The 19,448-nt window shown below is 39.3% G+C and overlaps 1 protein-coding gene across 6 annotated transcripts in view; it reads right to left on the bottom strand.

Annotated features, from left to right (window-relative positions):
• Positions 1 to 19,448, bottom strand: part of LOC124387631 (nuclear factor 1 B-type-like) — a 73,677-nt gene that overhangs the window by 15,881 nt on the left and 38,348 nt on the right. For 5 of the 6 annotated variants that reach the window (XM_046852079.1, XM_046852083.1, XM_046852078.1 and 2 more), the window contains exons 3-10: positions 16,686 to 16,739; positions 14,730 to 14,798; positions 12,989 to 13,106; positions 12,732 to 12,844; positions 7,107 to 7,241; positions 5,631 to 5,815; positions 3,120 to 3,258; positions 2,539 to 2,621 (exon numbers count right to left, since the gene is read on the bottom strand). In XM_046852079.1, coding sequence (XP_046708035.1) covers positions 2,539 to 2,621; positions 3,120 to 3,258; positions 5,631 to 5,815; positions 7,107 to 7,241; positions 12,732 to 12,844; positions 12,989 to 13,106; positions 14,730 to 14,798; positions 16,686 to 16,739 — 896 coding nt within the window. Of the gene's footprint in view, positions 1 to 1,825; positions 1,946 to 2,538; positions 2,622 to 3,119; positions 3,259 to 5,630; positions 5,816 to 7,106; positions 7,242 to 12,731; positions 12,845 to 12,988; positions 13,107 to 14,729; positions 14,799 to 16,685; positions 16,740 to 19,448 lie in introns of those variants that run through there. The other variant, XM_046852082.1, reaches the window with a different exon arrangement.

Genomic DNA, 19,448 nt, shown 5'->3' with positions numbered 1-19,448 from the left:
AACCCATGTATTTTTATTGAGAATTAAAGGCTGGAAAGGCTCGAAAATCTGATAATTCGTTCATCCAATGGTGCTCTTATAAGGCCCTTATTTACACTGATAATATTGCATATGAGGTATGCTCAAACAGTTGTTACATCAGCAAAAGTAAAGGTGAGCATGCATATATGTGCATGCAAGCACACCCTGTAACATGTGTCTACTCTCTAGTCTTTTTTTTACAGATAAGTATCTGAACACTAATAGCTCCATCTGCGTTCTATTTAATGGCTAATTGGGGGTTAACAAGTCAAGAGTGGAGAGATAGAGAAAAAAACAACAACAACAGAGTGAGGAAAGTGAGACATGGGAAAAAAAGAGATACTAAAAGCAATTGAGTGAAAGGGAGAAAAGAAGAAAGACAAAGGACAAAGAATAGAAAGAAAGCATAAACAGGAGCAGCGGCGTGAGAGATAAAGAGAAAACAGAGAGGAGCAAGCATCGGCATAGTGAGTGGGCCCTGCCGAGCGTCTGGAGTCTAGACACTCATTCTCAGGTTGCAGACATGGCTACAGGGAGTGCCAAGCCCCACAGCATGCTGGGAAGGGCCGGCTGTACGACTGTAAGGTGACTCCCCGGTGACGACTGTAATGCATACTGCCCCTGTGTTACACCACACGGCCAACAAAGGCCTGGCAGGGGAATGCAGGTGTCAATACAACTCATTATAACGTATGATAGATCACCCTGCATAAAGGCCAGGGTATACCCGAGACTTTATTTACCCTGCTAGGTGCCTCAAAAGCCACAAGTCCGACATGGGTCAGGCCTGCACTATACAAATCACTATGCAGGAGCACATAAAAGCTCCGGCTTACATAAACACGATGAATAGCTGATATATTACCTTGTCTGTTTGTGGCACTTCTCCTTATTCGGTGTATTGTGGTTGAAACGAAAGACATTAAGTGCGCAGCTGAGGCGGTTAAACACTAGCAGAACCACTGCACATCTGCACGCGTGAGATCCCTCGCATTAAAAGGTGACACTTTCTTCCAACCATGCGTACATATCTCACTCCTTCTCTCTCTGTTTTTCTCTCTGTCTCTGTCTCTCTCTCTCTCTCTCTCTCTCTCTGATTCTGTCTCCATCGTTTTATCAAACCATCTATCTTCTAACCATAAAAGTGTGACCTCTATTTCAACATTCTTTTCATCCACATGTAATTATCTATAATGGTCCAAGCTTTGGCAGAATTAAAACATGTTAACACTTAAGATAATTGCGGCATGACAATAAAGAGAGGTTTCATGGCCGACACACACTGGAATATGAAAAAAAAATCAATGAGCAAAAAATTTGTCGTCTTTTTAAAAAGCTCAGTGCTTTACAGTACATCTGTGGTGGGAGAAGCACATATCTCCCAGCTCTGCCAAACCAAAAAGCAATAAAAGCCAAGGCTTGCCATTACTCTAACTCAGGAGCAAGGCAGGAGAAAACCACTAATTATTATGAAGCCGCGTGCAGATGAATTCAATTAGAGGAGGGTGGAAAAATCTAGCCTCGAACCGGGCCTTTCCCACTGAACAGAACTGACACACACACACACACGCACACACACACAAAACTGTTTCTACCAGTTATACGTCTCAACGTCATATAAGTCAAACCAGTTCTTTCTTTGAATTTTTTTTTTTTTAATTATCAATATAAAAGTAACATTTTCAATTGATTCATTAATATGAATTAATTCATTGTGGGGTGAAAAAAAATAAAAGTAATATTTAAATTTAGAATACCAGCATGTACAAACAGTATAACACTCCAAAAAATATATATAATTTTTCTGTTGTTGTTTGTTTTTTATATTATGTATTTTAAAAAATATATATTTTAATCTGTTTCTGTCCCCGATGATGACCTACACTAAAAATGTCACTGTGTTAAAAGATAACTTTGAGCAAGGCTGCAGAAACAGTGGGAAACAAAACAGGAAATTTTGGAAATTATGAGTACATAATTAAGATTACAGCATTACTTATTATATGATCTAAACATGTGGACACAAACTTATTTGGTAAGCAATAGGAAATAATTTCATAACAAATGTGTATTCAAATAATGAAATCATAAATTTAATGTATTAAATCATAGATCTAAACAAGATTGCTGACAGAAAAAAGGCAGAGAGATGTTTTTATACTGGGGTCAGTAGTATTTTCAGAGATTATGCGCTAGGACATGTGCTAAGTTTTCTGTAATTTAACTATTATAATTATTTACTTAACAGCTGTATTTGCACTTCAGTGCGCTTCAGTACACTCAATAGCACCAACACTTTCAAAGTGTTTGTGATGAAAGAGAAACAGAGAGATGAGAGAAAGAGAAAGAGGACACGTCTGATTTTCTGATTTACAGTGTTACTTGTCTGCCTGTTCTGATACCTGCAGTGAGACTTGAACAGCTGGGTGGGGATTTGGAAAGAGCTGAGAGGAAAGCACTGGGAAACGGTTGGGGGACAGAGGGAGGGAAAGGAGAGAGGGATGAGTAGCATCTCACCTGTTGCTGGTGGAGGAAGGCTGGGTCTCTAGGGCTCAGTCCTACAAAACGGTTAGCGGTAGGGGTGCCAGGGGCTGAATAACCTAAAAACACACACATATATAAACACACAAACACACATGTATATATATACACGTATTACACACAATGATGCAAACATGTTGAAGCAAAACAAGTGCTGAAATGTGATCCTTCTGAACACAAACTATGTTATAGCAGTTTGTGTGTGTGTGTGTGTGTGTGTGTGTGTGTGTGTGTGTGTGTGTGTGTGTGTTGGTTTTTTTTTTCAGTTCAGTTTTATTTGTATATTAACAAACGCCAGAGGCAACAGTAGCAAGTTAAACTGCAGGAAACTACATGAAGAAGCGTATAAAGTGTTCAGTATAAGAATGTTGTTTAAATGTATAATAAATTTAAAACATAGTTATAATGATTGCAGCAGCTTTTCAGGTACGAATCTGAAATATCCAGGTTTGTACGTGTGTGTGTGTGTGTGTGTGTATGTGTGTGTGTGTGTGTGTGTGTGTGTGTGTGTGTGTGTGTGTGTGAGAGAGAGAGAGAGAGAGAGAAAGAGAGCTCACCCTCTGAGGATGTGGTGATTGGCTTGGTGTCAGGCATGGAGAGAGAGACGGGTCTGACTGCTCCATGGTGGGGAGATGGTGTCAGCACTGGGGTGAAGTGGCCTGGAACCTTCCCCACCACTTGACCACTGCTGTTCGCCTGCCACACCACACACACAAACACACACACAAGATTAACTCACAGGGGTATATTAAAGACTTGTGTTGCACAAATCTCTTTCGCAACTTTCTAAAGCTCCATCCATCTTCCAGAGAGAATAAAAAAAAAACTGAAATTTTGTTTTGTGCAGGCTTTTCTGAGCAACAGTCTCAATTATTAATAGTGCAGAAAGCACAGTAAGACAGCATAAGCAACCAAGAGGCGGGGGAGATTCGACCGCTGGAGACAGACGCTACAGAATTCACTTTGCGGGGCTCTAAGTTCAAACCTCAACCGGGCCTTTATGAAAGAGAATGGGGACGGTGGGGTTCCCCCATGTGAATAGAATGTTTAATTAGGGTGTAATATAATCTGCGTTAAAGCAAGCATAAAAACATCCTGGCCCCCGTCCACCCAATTATATTCAGCATGTTATTTGCAGAGCGAGTTCCCCCCGCCGAGCGAAGGACCCCGGCAACGCCAAATATTTATGACCTTTATCGTTTCCCGCCGCTTTCTCCCTAGTAACAGCCCCCATGTGCTCTACCTCGCCCAGTCTCTCTACAGTTTGCTCGAGGTGGATATATAACTCTGACCTCACAGTGTAGAAATGCGAGAAACCCCATTACCCATAGTAGAATTAGAAGCAAAAAGCATTTCATTTCATGTGCACTTCGATGTGTTTCGGTTGAATAAGTGCATTTGTTAACGCATTAGTGATATTTTTGCTCACACAAGAAGAGGGATACTGTTTTATGGTGTCTTTCAGTCTGTAATTGGATCTAAACTTAAAGTATTCACAGGGGGTTTGTGGACACATGGAGGCCTTAGATACCCCTGAGGTCCGAAACTGTTACAAGCTCTGATTCAGACCTTTGCTGGAATTCGGCCAAGCCGGCGGGCAAGGTGGCACACTCCTGTTCATTCTACCCTGACCAAACCGGATGCCTTGAAGAGATTTATGATGCTTAATGAATCAAATTGTAATTCTTCTGGACTTTCTGCACCTACTCCATCTATCGAAATTAATTTACACCCAGGAGGAAAGAAGGTAACTATCAAATACCGACAGCGTCGCGCTGAATGTAAGGGAGTATAAGTTTAACTTAAGAAAATGTTTAGACAGGTCGATTTTTTTTTTCATTTTGTGAATATAATTAAGATTGACTGAGGCTGGCTGCATTGCTTGGCAGAGATGACATTAAAAGTGGTTTCAGACGAGAATCGGAGTCAGTCGTCAAAGCGGAGTCCGAATAAGGGCTGCAGGCACTATGTTAGTGTCTAAACAAACCAGCCCACCCATAATACCAAAAAACAATAACTCATTTGAAATTATTTCAACTTTTAAACTTACATGACTTATTAGTTTTACTGTATTTATTATATATTCAAAGGTAAGTAAGTAAATAGTGTTATTTATCATAAATATCTGTATAATAGACTATTATCTGTATGATCAATGTTCAGCATTAACCAGATATTCAATAAAAATAAAAAATCATAAATTACTAATAAATGCTTGACAAATGTTTTAAGCCTTGCATTTAAGCATCTCGGGAACCTATGAATTTAAATCACATTTAAATACCTAATGTGTTAAAACTCAAATATAGACAGTAAATGCACTGCAATACATCCTAGGTTAAAGATGTAAGGCCAAGTGCTCTTATGGAAATTCAGCCAATGAGCAACAGCTTTCCTGATTCGAACAGTTCTTGACTGGTTTTTAAAGATGCCCCGCTACTGTCCCACTCTCTATATATATCCCAGTAAATGCTCTTACTATAGTTTTTCTGAGGTCACAGCTCTGGCTGGCTCTGCGATGTAAAGCTGAGCGAGAGAAGTCAACAGAGCAAACCTCTTATAATTTCAGCTAAACTGAGTCAATTACCGTACCAAAATAATGCGTCCCGTTAATCAAACTCAAGCTCCGACTCAGGGGGAGTAAATAATGAAGAAGGGGTCAAAGAAACACACGAAGAGAAAAACAGACACTGGACGAAGGAGAAAGTTGGAGAAAAGGCAGAACAAGAGAGAACAACTTGATAAATCCTGAACAAAGTTTTGACAGTTTTGACAATAATGACTGGCTCATTTCATTTTAAGGGCTAGCTGGAAGAAACTAAACCAGCCTCAACTTATAAGTGTATCACATACATGCTAGTACATGACAAAAAGCAGGGGGGGTTTGTGTAATTTCGAGCTTCTGTGAACTAAACATGTTAAAACGTGTCATTCTTTTGGACTTTTTCTCTTTTTTTGGGAAAGAAGATACTTTTCTGTACACCTACACACATCCATGGATAGGATCATAGTCTCTAAACCTTCCAGACAGCAACCTGTACCTGTGTGTGCTAGCAAGTCATGCCTACCTGGCTGCTCTGAGGGCTGGACGGATCGTAAGGCTGAACGTAGTTCTTGAGCGAGTCGGCAGGGTTGAGGTGCGGAGGGTAACGGATGGTGGGATGGGAGAAGTAGGGCGATGGAGCAGGAGGAAGGATGGCGGGAGCTGAAAACTGCAGTGGAGAGTGAGGGGGAGGGCTCCTTGTGGAGATCACTGTACACACAAAAAGCACACGCATCAGCCGTTATTACTAACAGATTACTTTCTCTACACTGAACTGGCTCTGTGTGAAAGTAAAAAACATTTTTTGAAGTTTTTATTTCAGTAAATTTGGTGTCTGTTTCATTTAAAAAAACTAAAACACGAGAACAAAATCGAATCCTGTTTTCTCTAATTGTCTTACTTGTTCTGATTCCATATTCATTTCAAAGTTAATGTATGCACATGTAAACACTGGGCTTCTTTTTATTCCAGTGTACACACATTGTTAGACATTAACACCTTGGATTGAATTCGTTAACAGGATTCTCTGTGTTATTTGATATTTTGGCTAATGCCTTCAGTAAATAAAAGGCTAGAATTAAATTCTTTTTTATTATAGTCAGGAATGATCTTGTGATTTTTTTTTTTAATTGAAGAACATTTATATTCCTGATCACATACGATCAGTTCTTCATAGCTGATATTTTTGGATTTAAAATTCACTACTCACTACTCACAACACTCACTACTATAACTATATATTACAATATGTAATATTCTTAAAAGATCTCTACTAGCAGTTGACAGTTTGGACACAACTGCTCATAAACAAATTATTCTTTTATTTAAGAGATAGGGGATATTTATACTATGAAATACCACATTTAAAAAAAAGATGCCAAAACAGGTGTCAATACACTTTTGACAGAAAAAAAGCTCCTCATGCTATTAGTTAAATCTTAAACATTTCTTGTATGTAAAGAATATTGAATTAAAGTCTAAATAATAAATTAATATTAATATTAAATTTTACATGCTGCAAACATTTTGATTCAGAAATAAATTTAGGCAACTAAATTTGGCTTGGGGGAAAATGAAAAAATAAATAAATTAATTAATTAATTAATTAATTAATCAATTTAGTGTGTCAGAACTTTTGATTGGCAGTGTATTTAAAATGACTGGCTTGTGTACTTTTTGTATGTCCTTTTCAGATGTCTTTAAGGTTAATAAAAAACAAATGTAAGTTATTAGAATTGTACCATTTCTTTCATTCTTCCTTGTTTATCTCCAATACTAATCACAGTTCTATATTGTGCAATATATAAGTATATTGTATACTTCTATTTTGTAAAGTATACAATCTTTAGTTCCTGCCATCTAATATGACTGGTTTCAGGAATGGCATATTTACTATTGATGAGATGACTATTTTTAGCAGCTTTATCTTGAATATGTACTTGACTGAACAGGTCCACCTATGTATTGTGTGAAAGTGTAATTTGTTTTGGTGAAAACATACCACTGTGACCCACGCTGGTTAGGCTTGGGTGATGATGCTGGGGAAATGTAGTCAGGCGTGGGGAGGAGTCTTGTGGAGAGGTGGGGCTAAACAGCGGTTTCTCCGCCTTCTTCATAGTGGGAGAGGATATCTCAGCTACAGGAGAGACACACATAGTTAAACATATCTGGTCAGGAAATAAATAAAAATGTATATATATATATATATATATATATATATATATATATATATATATATATATATATATATATATAAAAGTATATATAATATTAAATAAAAGTAAATAAACAGTACAGGTGCAACTAAATATTAATAGAAAATGTTTTTTAGGACATTTATTTTTAAAAGTTCTGTTGGATGTGTGTGCCTTGTCTCCTCACCATCTTCTACATTATACAACCTGTGTATAATAAACTTTTGCATTCCACAGCCCTTTTTTTAATTTGGGGGACGTTTTGGCAATAAAAATGTACTTCGGTGACTTTTTTAAAAATAATTGACGTCATTGATTCTGCCGACTCATGCTCGCAATCCTAATCAGGACCGAGTTGAATGGAATGTGATTCTGGCACAAATCCATCGGACCAATCACATTTAGGAGCAGCTATAAATCCAAGCTTCACTAAAGCCCTGAATGTGCCCTTCGTGAACTTTTTATAAAGAGCCTGCAGCTTGTTTTATAGTAGTTATTATTAGTGAACCAGAATGAACTTTCCGCAGTCATGTTCTTTTTCTTTGCTGTTTATTTTTACTCATCGCCATGACAGCCAGTCGTTTAAATTACTTTACATCTAGGCTCTAGAGATTATGAAAAATTTGCTGTCTAACATTGTGTTGAAGATGCTGCTCTCGCTCTTGAAAATGTCTCTAAATGGATCTCTGCTAGGAGACTAATGTCTCTAAATGTGTGGCTCACTGTTGTTTGTCAGCTGTTTATGTGTACGTTGAGAAAACATAACATTAAGGTGAGTCCGTTTGTAGACAGTCACACATACACACTATGCTTCCCCCTTATTTTAGTGTCAAGGTAATATATGTGGCTATATGAAGACAAAAGGCAGCGGAATGCAGGGAATTTCCTCACTTGCTCTCTCTCTCTCTCTCTCTCTCTCTCTCTCTCTCTCTCTCTCTCTCTCTCTTTCTCTTTGTGCATGCATGTGTATGTGTGTTTAAAACAGACAGAGTAGCTGTCGGTATATTTCAATAAACGTCTACAGATAATGAGAGGACAACTGTAAAAAAATTTCGCAAGAATAAAATGACCTTGTGTTTTTAGGTAATTATGTAATCACACCCTTAACTGTGTGTGTGTGTGTGTGTGTGTGTGTGTGTGTGTGTGTGTGTGTGTGTGCATGAGATATGGCAGTATACAGTACATGGTAGACGTGAGGAATATTTGGTCACCACACCTCTTTCAACAGAACTGCCTCAGGAATGTGTGTATGAGTGTGATAAAGTGAGAGAGAGAGAGAGAGAGAGAGAGAGAGAGAGAGAGAGAGAGAGAGAGAGAGACTTTGGAAAAAGGATTTGCTAAATGCTGTAAATGCTGCCCCATTACCACACATTATATACAAAATGTGCACAATTGTTGTCTATAAGATGTCTTTGTATGCTTTAAGGTTTATTATGATTGTGTGTGTCCTGAACTCACTAATGCTTGAATTGGGAGGGATGGTTAAGTGTCCACAAACTTTTAGCTAAAGAGAGTGTGTATGTACATGGGGACAAAACAGTTTTTGGAAAGCTTTTTTTCCCAATGAAAGCAGCTGTTTGCTATCAAACTTTTCCCTGAGTGCACAGTGCATATGAGAGATAGAAAGAGAGAAAAAGTGGAGGGGGGTTGTGAATTGTGTCAGGGAGGAGGCCAAACAACGTCAAAGTCATTCCACAAAGTTTACATTAGAAGAAGCAAATGAAGTGTGTGTGTGTGTGTGTGTGTGTGTGTGTGTGTGTGTGTGTGTGTGTGTGTGTGTGTGTGTGTGTGCTGGCTGAGCTGCTCTGCTTCTGTCATGGCCTCATATGGCTTTAATATCAAACCTTCCCCTCTTATAAAGGCTCTAAAATCCCTCTTTCTCATGAGCTCTATACTAAACATGCTTTGCTTCCTCCACTATCCCCCTCTCCACACCTCCTCAATCCCCCTCTCCAATCCTCCACTATCCTTGTCTTCACTCCTCCACTATCCCCTTCTCCAATCCTTCACAATCCCCTCTCCTCTCCTCCACAATCCCCTTTTCAATCCTCCCTATCCCTCTTTCTACTCCTCCATGTTCCTCTCGCCATACCTCTACTATCCCCTCTTCACTTCTCCACTATTCCCTCCACACTCCTCCATTATCCCTTTCTCCATACCTCCACTATCTCCATTCACCTCCCCGCTCCACTCCTCCATTATCCCCCATTTTCCCACTATCCTTCTCCACTTATTACTATCCCCTTCAATATCCCCCTCTGTCCACTTCTCCACTATCCATCCCTCCACTTCTCTGCCATCACCCTCTTCACTCCACCACTAACCCCTAAATATCGACCTTTAGCAAGCTAATGTCACTAGCATGCTAAGCCAAGGACGTAACCAAAAATATTTAAAAACAAAAGAAACCGGGGAGGAGCTAACCCATCAGAGGAGTGTTTCAAGTTAACACACACACACACACACACACACACACACACACACACACACACACACACAGACAAAGGCACACACATACACATATTTTAAACTTGCAATTTTCCTTCTTTCCTTCTCTCTGTCAGTTTCTCTCTCCCACATGCTGGCCACCTGTCAGTCGTCAAGGGACAAGTTCAAACAGACGCTGCTGCACCTGTCTGCCTCTCTTTTCCTCTCTTTCTTGCATCTTGTTCTCTCTTTCTCTCATGCTCTCTCACACACACACACACACACACACACACACACACACACACACACACACCTGCCATTCTTGCCTCTGATCCTTTCACACAGCACACAGTCTCTCTCACTCTCTGTCTCGCTCTTTCAGTCCCAAACCCATCCCCCTTTTACCAGTCCCCTTGGGTGTTTGGGTCATGTGTCTCGCCTAACCTCTGGGGTCACAACCTGGCTTTGACCCCTTAACACAGTCACTTAAGATGTTGGGTCAAGTTTAACTGCTGCCACACGCCACAGTAAAGTCAGTGAGCCCCGCCTCCCGCCTCTGAATGGCCAATCAATTACTAAGCCATGCAAAAAGTTAACTGAACACAAAGGGGTTAGAGGTCAGCTTCCTCAACTCAAGACAACACTACTCAAGAGACCTCCATGGGCAGTTTTGAGTTCACCAAGCTTCAGTAAACTGCTTGTCTGAACAGGAGCCAAAGAAATAAAATAAAAAAATCATAACATAAATAAGTTTGTGTATCAGATTTGGGTGTCGTTTTGTTGTTAATGAACACACAAAGACAAAACTCGAGTGGTACTGTGACAACCTTGACCCTCATGGCTTCTTTTTAATCAAACCCAATCTTAACACCTTGAACAAGGACCTTCAAGATAAGAATATGCAATGCAGAGAAGAGCTAACCTTAAAACGTAAATTCTGAATGGAATTATACTTTGTGTACTTTTACCATAGGTAAATACAAATGCACACTAGTGGGTCCTGTTTCAATTACAAGCTGTCCCACAGTAAAACTTGGCTTTGTCTTTCTTTTGTAACTATGCGAAAGTGAAAACACAAGAGAAGTGGGCTTATCTGAAGTTTAAATCACCGCTAACAAAAACAAACAAGTCCTTCTCAGTGGGGGAGAAACGTTAGCAGAGCAGAAAGCTGCACGACTGGCAAATGAAATGTTTCAAAAGCAGTGTTTGTAAGGAGCACAAAGTGGTACTACGCATTTGAGACAGGGCTGACGGTGAGGGATATATTTTTTGACCGGCGCGATTGAGTACTTGGGAGTTCACAAGGTTCAATGAGCTGCAAAAGGAAGTTGATAAAACTAGTTTATCACTGTGATTCAGGAAGGAAAATAAGACTCATAACCTTACAAAACAAGCTAACAGAGACAGAGTACGGGCCCAAGGAACTGGCAAATGGCACCACATTCCCATTAGGACCACCTGTAGGCTTATAGTTTATTCTACAGTCCTTCAAAAAAGGTGTATTAATGTTTAGTGTTTGAAATCTAAATTAATTTTGTAGACGAAATGAAATGGGTTTTTTTTGCCATAATAGGAAAACTTAAATTCTGCATATAACTTGATATATATTTATATATATTTGAAAAAAATCAGTTAACAATAAGTTTTATATATATATATATATATATATATATATATATATATATATATATATATATATATATATATACACATATATAAGTTCTTTTTTTCACACATTTAATTTTTAAAGACCAAAAAAATTGTTCATGTTCTAGATGAGAAGGCAGGTTGGGGAGTGCTGCATCACTTTATCATTTAATAGATTGCTGTAACATAAATCCTGAATCAGCTCCTTGCATAATTTTCATTTTTGGATGACCACTATCAGGTAAGAACACCAAAGCATGCGTATATTTTTAATCGCATGCCAACATATATTTAAAATTTGCACTGATTTGCAGATGATTCAGAGATTAAGTAACATTTCTCAACCAAGAAGAGCAGAGAGGGTAAGGATTAGAGGTTTAGGTCACATGATCAAATGTGTTCTGGATATTAGAGTCTGACTTAACAGCTTGCTCAGGAAGATTGATAAGGATTTATTAGGCATGTGTTTCTTTTTCTCATGTAGCAGCAAACTGGTGAGAGATGATACTTCTATTTACTGAGTTCAGTAAATGACTACTGTTAGCTATATTACTGTATTAAACCTTAGATTTTACAAAACCGTCTCATAGTAAAACTCTTCACACCGTGACTGTATATTTTAAGCCCCAATGCTAGTCATTAGACTGATGAATGCTAGTCATTGGGTTTTGATTGATTGTCAAAAATGCATGTTTAGTAGATGTTATGCTTTGGTACATCTTGCTTTGAGATTTTCTTTTCTTGCTGTTTTGTTTTACGATTTGTTCCTGGCTACATGTTTGTGCTAAGAAATGTACAAAGACTGCAGTGTGCAGGTGTGTAGCCTGAGGAGTCACATAAATCTTTTAAAGGAACAAAAGGATAAAAGTAAAATGCTGAAATACGTTGAAATTTGCAAAAATAGGCTAAATGTCTTTATAATACAGAAACGCACACACACACACTCTTCTTTTGATTATATGTAAAGAAAAAATGATATAGATTTTACTAGGGTTGCTCTTTGTTTTCAATTGGTTTGAAAGAGACAGATGTAGAGGACAGGGGGGTATGGAGACGGATGATCCTCTGTGGCGACCCCTAATGGGAGAAGCTGAAAGAAGAAGAAGAAGAAGAAGAAGAAGAAGAAGAAGATTTAATTTGTTTTTAGAATCTGCTTTATTCCTGTCAGGCTCAGGGAACACTGGAACACCAGATTAGAGTAGCTAATAGACCTACTTGTGTGTTTCTTTGAGGTGGAAGAAAACTAGAAAAGTTTTCTGTATTTTCTTTATCTCTAAAAACTTTGATCTCTCTTTCGGTCTCTCTCTCTCTCTATCTGTCTCTCTCTCATTCTCTTCCTCAATCTTTTGCTCTCTTACCTTGGTCTCTCTCATGCCATGGTCGACTAACTGGTGAGCTAGGAGAGGAGTAAAAGTCCGGGCCTGTGGGACTCGTCTCCATGCTGTCCTCTGGAACAGTCTTAGGTCGCTTACTGCAGAGACAAAACAGATTTGAGTAAAATATTCAATCAGATCTTTCACTGTTTTTAGGTGGATGTGTGTAAATATAAGACTTTAATTTATTATCGGGATCATTTGTGCTGTATGTGTGTGTGTGCAGAAGTGTGTGTGCTTACCTGCCAGGAGGGGAGGACAGTGAGCGGTGTAAGCTCACTGAGTTCAGGTCATGGTAATATGGTTGGCTGGGCATGTCCGCCATGGTGAAGTTCACCCCTGCTCCCTGTGTGATAGGAGCTGAGAGAGAGAGAGAGAGAGAGAGAGAGAGAGAGAGAGAGAGAGAGAGAGAGAGAGAGAGAGAGAGAGAGAGAGAGAAGTGAGTATAAAACAAACTGAAGAACAGTAGTGTTTTATTTTTACAAATATAATTTATCCAGCATTTGCAATACATTAGCTACATCTCATTGTATACACACACACACACATACACAAATACACTTTCGATACCGTTCTCAATTCGACACAGTTTCTCAGAACTAGTTTTGCATGCAGACAACCCCAAACATAAGTGAATAAGTAACTCAATCTCTGAGAAGGGCCGCTTTTACAGTTGCAGACGTGCAATCTGTATATCACAGACATTAGATCGACAGAAAAAACTCAACCCCAAGAGAGCTATAGAGCAGTCGAACATTCCTCTTTTTTTACACACAAAAGTGTATCCCAGTAGGTTAGCTCATTTATAGACTGAGATATCTATATGGGGACATTTTGTATTTGACTATATTTGTGGAATGATACAGCTCCTCAGCACTGCCCTGTTTTTCAGAGTTTTTTTTCTTCCTAATTGAAAATGTGAAAACCGCACACAGAATACAAATGCAGTGTGTCGAGATTAGTTAGAAAAACTCCTTTAAAGCTCCCATTCCAGGATTAGGATTAACTGGACTAACCCTAATTAGGGTTAGTGCTTAAGGTGCCTGCTCATTCCTAACATCTCTAACGACAGTCTATTAGGAGTGACAGATCCATTCCCCTCGCTCTTCCAAGGCCCCCTTTGCTTTTCTGCAATGCGTTAAGCTCGGGTGTGAGTTCTGCTCCTCTTTTGGTGCTGAAAGCCTGGATGATTGGAGACCAAGATTTTTGAAGCACCATGAAAAGATCAGCAGTTCAAAGAGGCCAAGTTGACAGAGAGGCAGTCTCACAAGGTGAGTGTGTGTGTGTGTGTGTGTGTGTGTGTGTGTGTGTGTGTGTGTGTGTGTGTGTGTAGCAGCATGAGTATGACACTGGGCATTTTGTTACATGTAGAAGGTGTAACGTATTAGTTACAGTGTCATCAAGTGCATGTGTGAGTGTGCGTGTGTGTGTGTGTGTGTGTGTGTGTGTGTGTGTGTGTGTGTGTGTGTGTGTGTGTGTGTGCATGTTTGGAAAGGGCGGCCTCACAACCTCTCGGCAATGCACACAGATCCTGCCTGAGGGAGGCATTGTCCTCAACCAACACAGAAAGAAAGATTCCTGTTGGAACATCTGTCATCGTCTTTGATAAAGGCAGGCATGTTGACGCACACACTCCTGTATAGTCATTCAGACACACACACACACACACACACACACACACACACACGTGTTGACATACACACATGCTCACATACACACATGCTTTCACACACACACACACACACACACCACACACACACACACACACACACACACACACACACACACAAAACGCTCCCAGGACCTGCCAGACTGGATTCTCCACAGACGTTCTGGGTAAGTACCTCCCTCACTAAGTCAAGATGGCTGAACATAAAGTGTGTGTGTGTGTGTGTGTGTGTGTGTGTGTGTGTGTGTGTGTGTGTGTGGGTGTGTGTGTGTGTGTGTGCACATGTGCGCGTGTGTATAGCAAGCTAAACTTACTTCTGGATACTCTGATCAGCTCCGAAACGCTGAACACTCCTGATTTGATAAAACTGTCTTCTAAGTACCCTGTAGGCAAAAGAACAAACTGTTTTATCAATGTTTGACCATCGCACTGGGTCTCATTATTTCCATTAAATTACAATCTGAAAGTTGTACTGCTTTTTACCATGGCAATTATGCATGCATGTGTTCCAAGTGTTAGACTGTAGGTCATATTCAGGTTTAAGGTCTGCATAATATTGCTCAGCATTTGGATCTCTGCAAGACCTTAAGCAAGACTAAGTTACCTTGTTACTACCTAGCAAAGTAGCTCCTGAATATATAGAATTCCAAAATGTTCAGATCCCATCAGTGGTCAGAAGTCCAAGAAAGAAAATTGACCATGCTTGGAGGGTGGTCTGGCTGCCTTCTGACATAGCATGAGATTTGGAACAATAAGAGAAGTGGCTATCCTGCTTGAATGATGAGGAAAATTGGGAAATGACCAAATAAAAATTTTTTTTTGCAAATTTTGCTACATAAAAATTAATGCAACTTTTGAAGTAAAAAAGGATGAAGCTGAAAGCTAAACTTGGACCACTAGCATTGCATGAGTCATAACCTCACTGCTGTTCTTCACTAAGCAAGGGAAGATGAAAAACCTGCTCTTGTGGTAAACAGCTAATTATGCATCACTGACCTAATTTTTTGCACATTACACGACAAGCATCATCTGAGTATAAAAAAAAAGTTGAGGTAAAAGTAAAGCTGTGTGGTGTGACCGCGTGTGGTGTGGTTTTTCTCCATGCCTACACCCTGCTGACAGCATCCACCCAACGACATAAACTGCAATTTGTCAGCCGTTCTGTCATTTAAAAAAAAATGACATTTCTGTTTTTCTTTTCAAAATTATAAACGTTACATAGTTGGCTTTAGGGGTGACTTCAGTTTATTTAGAAGGCTGACTGCAGTTCCAAGTCAAATAAATGTTTTGAAGCAATTAACGGAGTGAAACTAAACAGTGCAAATTGGCAATTTTTGTTGTTGTTGTAGTGTTTTCTAGGATTTTTCCTTCAAATACAGAATAGTCGGGAAAAAAAGACTGCCAGCTGCAAAACTGCCACCAAAACAGCTGCTGCAGTGTGGGTCTTGCTAGGTCAGCAAAGAAGCCAGAGATCCCAAAGATTCCCACACTGGATCATAAATTGAAAAGTCAGGATGTGAAACGTACACTGCTACACATTTTTGACTGATAAATGCAGGATGTTCCATTACACAGTTTCATCCCTATTAGCTTTAATATATTTATTTAAATAACACTCAGTTTATTGCTGATGCAGGTATTTTTTATATGGGCATGAATTTACACAGTTCATCAAACCTAAAAATCTAGGTGTTGCATGCTGTAAGAAGTAAAATATTATTTGGACTGTGAAAACATTCTCGAGAGAAAAATCGCTACTGCTTTCATCTAATGTTCTTTATTATTTGAGAACAAATTATCCCAGACAGACAGAAATAATGCTGTAGTAAGTGTGGTTTAGAGGTAAAGTATGTAAAGGAAGTCAACATATAAGTGAACATCACACCTAAACTGAAGCACGTATCAGGAAACTAGGCATACGTTTAGAAAACTGTCAACTGGACGAGGTTAACAGTTAAAAAAAACTTTTCTGATGAGTATTGCTATTTCTTAAAATATATATATATATATATATATATATATATATATATATATATATATATATATATATATATATAATAAATTTTCATGTAAATAAAATTTGTCACAATGCACCTGTGGTCTCTCTTTTTCCTCCTCTCTCTCTCTCTCTCTCTCTCTCTCTCTCTCTCTCTCTCTCTATATATATATATATATATATATATATATATATATATATATAACTTTTCAACACTGTGTGTGTGTGTGTGTGTGTGTGTGTGTGTGTGTGTGTGTGTGTGTGTGTGTGTTACCTGGAGGGTTCTTGCCAGGCTCATTGTTACTGGGACTTCCTGACTGCTGTGAGTCTGTAAACAAATATAAAGAACGTGGATTAGTACACAAAACACAGACTGAATGACTCAAAGAGCAGTGGCAGCACCGATTACATTACTCTCATTTATCATCCACTTCCATTCCCTTCAGCTTTATTTGTTAAGCTCTTACCGCTTTCCAGAGCTTTTTATTTGTTTCACTGGCAAGAGGGGGAAATTAGTGAAATCCTTGATTATCATCAACCAAAGCTGACTCTTACCACTGAGGCACTGACATTTTGTAATAAAAAGCTAATTTGTCTTCTAGGAACAGCAGTCAGCATAATAAAAACCCTATCCACAAATAAATTTGTCAGGTTAAAAGCAAGCGACCGTTTTTAACAGTATACATTTTAATTAAAAGTATTAAATTCACATGCAAATCCTAATCTATTTTGTACATGATGGCAGTTATTGTATGGTTCCCACCCAACCCCCACCTCATCCTCGCTGGGAAAGACTGCAGGAGCTCAGTCCTGACAGGCCAGGCCAGATGTGTGCAGAAACATGTTTTTTTTTTCTTCCCCAGAATGAAGGAACAAAAAGAAAGTAAGAAAAAGGGTAGAGAGAGAAGAGAGAGAGAGAGAGAGAGAGAGAGAGAGAGAGAGAGAGAGAGAAAAAGAGAGAGAGAAAGGGAGGAAACGTACAAAATGTGGTCGGCGCGAAACAAATCAAAGGAGTGTGTTTCTTGTTGAACAGCCACACACGTGCAAATATGCGCTTTTGGAGGTCCAGTGCTTGACCATACATCACATAATGCAGTACAGAGGGAGAGATAGAAGAAAGGGGGGGTGGAAGAATGAGAAGAATCCAGCATACCGTAAGGTTGTGCTTTTCAATATACAGAATCCTGACTGATGATGTTACCTTACATGACCTTCGCAAGGCAGGTGCGCAGAATTCTTCTGATCATGTGTGTGTTTTTATCTTTTTTGACACTGTGAGATATTTGGCTTCTTATCAAACACTACAATTATTGAATGAAAGGTTTAATTTATAGCTGATTAAGTGAAACCAAAACAGCACTTAATACTTCAGTTAAACAATGCCCTGAGTTCAGTGCTGCTTCAGCCGAGTGTGTGTCGCACACAAGGCCTTGTGATTTACACATGATCGTCAGACATGCACTCACGTAACACAAAGAACCACACATGCATGACAGGGCCCTGTAAGAAAGACTAAGCCAATATGATCTCTAACATGGAAAATAAGACTGACAATGAACTCAGATAGCCTTGCTTTGACAAACAACGCTCTCGCTCCTTCTTCCATACTTTCTGGCCAAGTGGCAGAGATGAAGAGCAACAAAAAGAAAGAAAGCGTAAAGGCATATGCATACATATAAAATGCTTGAGGTACATTTATACATGAATTGTCATAAGCACATGCATGGCTGATGAAGGGCTGTTCTGTGTGTACTGAGTTTACGTTTTATTACCCTCAAATGCATTCCCTCCAAAACTGACCATTCAACAGCAGAGGACAAATGGAATGTTCTTGGCTTCAGCTCAACAATGACAAGAAGACGGAGGAAGCACTATATGCTTAAAAAAACTGAAAAATAAACTTTTTTTTTTTTTTTGGAGAGAGAAAGAAGGAGACTAGCAATACAACATAATGCTAGTAATACATTTTGGATAGCCCCTTTTATAAGCAGACTGTATTTGGTCAAAAATGTTAACTTTAGCTTGTATCAAACTTTGTAGCAAAATTACCAAATGAAAAAACATCTACATTGTGCGGTATTTAAGAGGTTAAAGCTGGACTTGACTATTAGGTCTTTGATTTGGTGGGACTGGTGCAAGCTGGCTGTATGACAGTGCCAATTCCTGTGCCAACTTCCCATCCCCCCCGTTCCCTGCCGATCAGCCTTCACATATGCACTATACGCCATCCATCAGTCTGGATAAAGACACCTCCTACTGCGTCCGGAAAAAAAAAAAGAAAGATGCAGACTGAGAGAAAGAGGGGAAAGAAAATGGAGTAGCTCCAATCTATAGGTGCATTCTAGCATAACGTTGTTTACTGTGATTAAAGTCGAAAAACAATGGTGCAGCTGGCTCTGGCATTTAGACATCAAATGGTCCAGACTAATTTTTCACTGCAGCCATGGACACACACCAATACTGTAGAAACACACCCCACAGCTGTCGTCATCCATACACGCTAACTGTATGTGAGAAATAAATCACAAATCTACGTCCGTATCATAAAAAAACACTTTTTCTAACATGCATGATTTTGGCATTGCTGTAATGTAATTATAAGGTCACGCCTGTGTGTCCAGATGTGTGTGTTTCGATGAGGAGTTACACAGAGGCCCATATGCCTTTGCAATGTAGCGTTTGAAATGGAACAGACGTACGGGACACTTTAAAAATAAACCTCTGTAAGCCACGCGCATAAACAGTTTGGCCAGGGCAGTGGTAAGTATGTGCGTACGTGCGTGTGTGTGTGTGTGTGTGTGTGTGTGTGTGTGTGTGTGTGTGTGTGTTATAAGCGTGTGCACTTTTGTAGAGTGAGATACAGATACCTGAAACACAGACACAACTTCTCTAAGCACACTTTCTGGCACCCAACAACCATGTCAATGTTTAAATAAGCTAACAGAGAAGCTGAGTGTGCGAGAAAAGGCAAGTGAAGGTTCTGTTCTGTTACCAATCATTATTATGAGAAGCTTCTTTATTAAAGGCTTTAAGATAA

This window comes from Silurus meridionalis, chromosome 6 (assembly GCF_014805685.1).
Source record: "Silurus meridionalis isolate SWU-2019-XX chromosome 6, ASM1480568v1, whole genome shotgun sequence".
In the NCBI taxonomy this organism is placed as follows: Eukaryota; Metazoa; Chordata; class Actinopteri; order Siluriformes; family Siluridae; genus Silurus; species Silurus meridionalis.
Note: the sequence above shows the minus strand (reverse complement) of the source record. Positions and strands in the feature narration are given on the sequence as shown.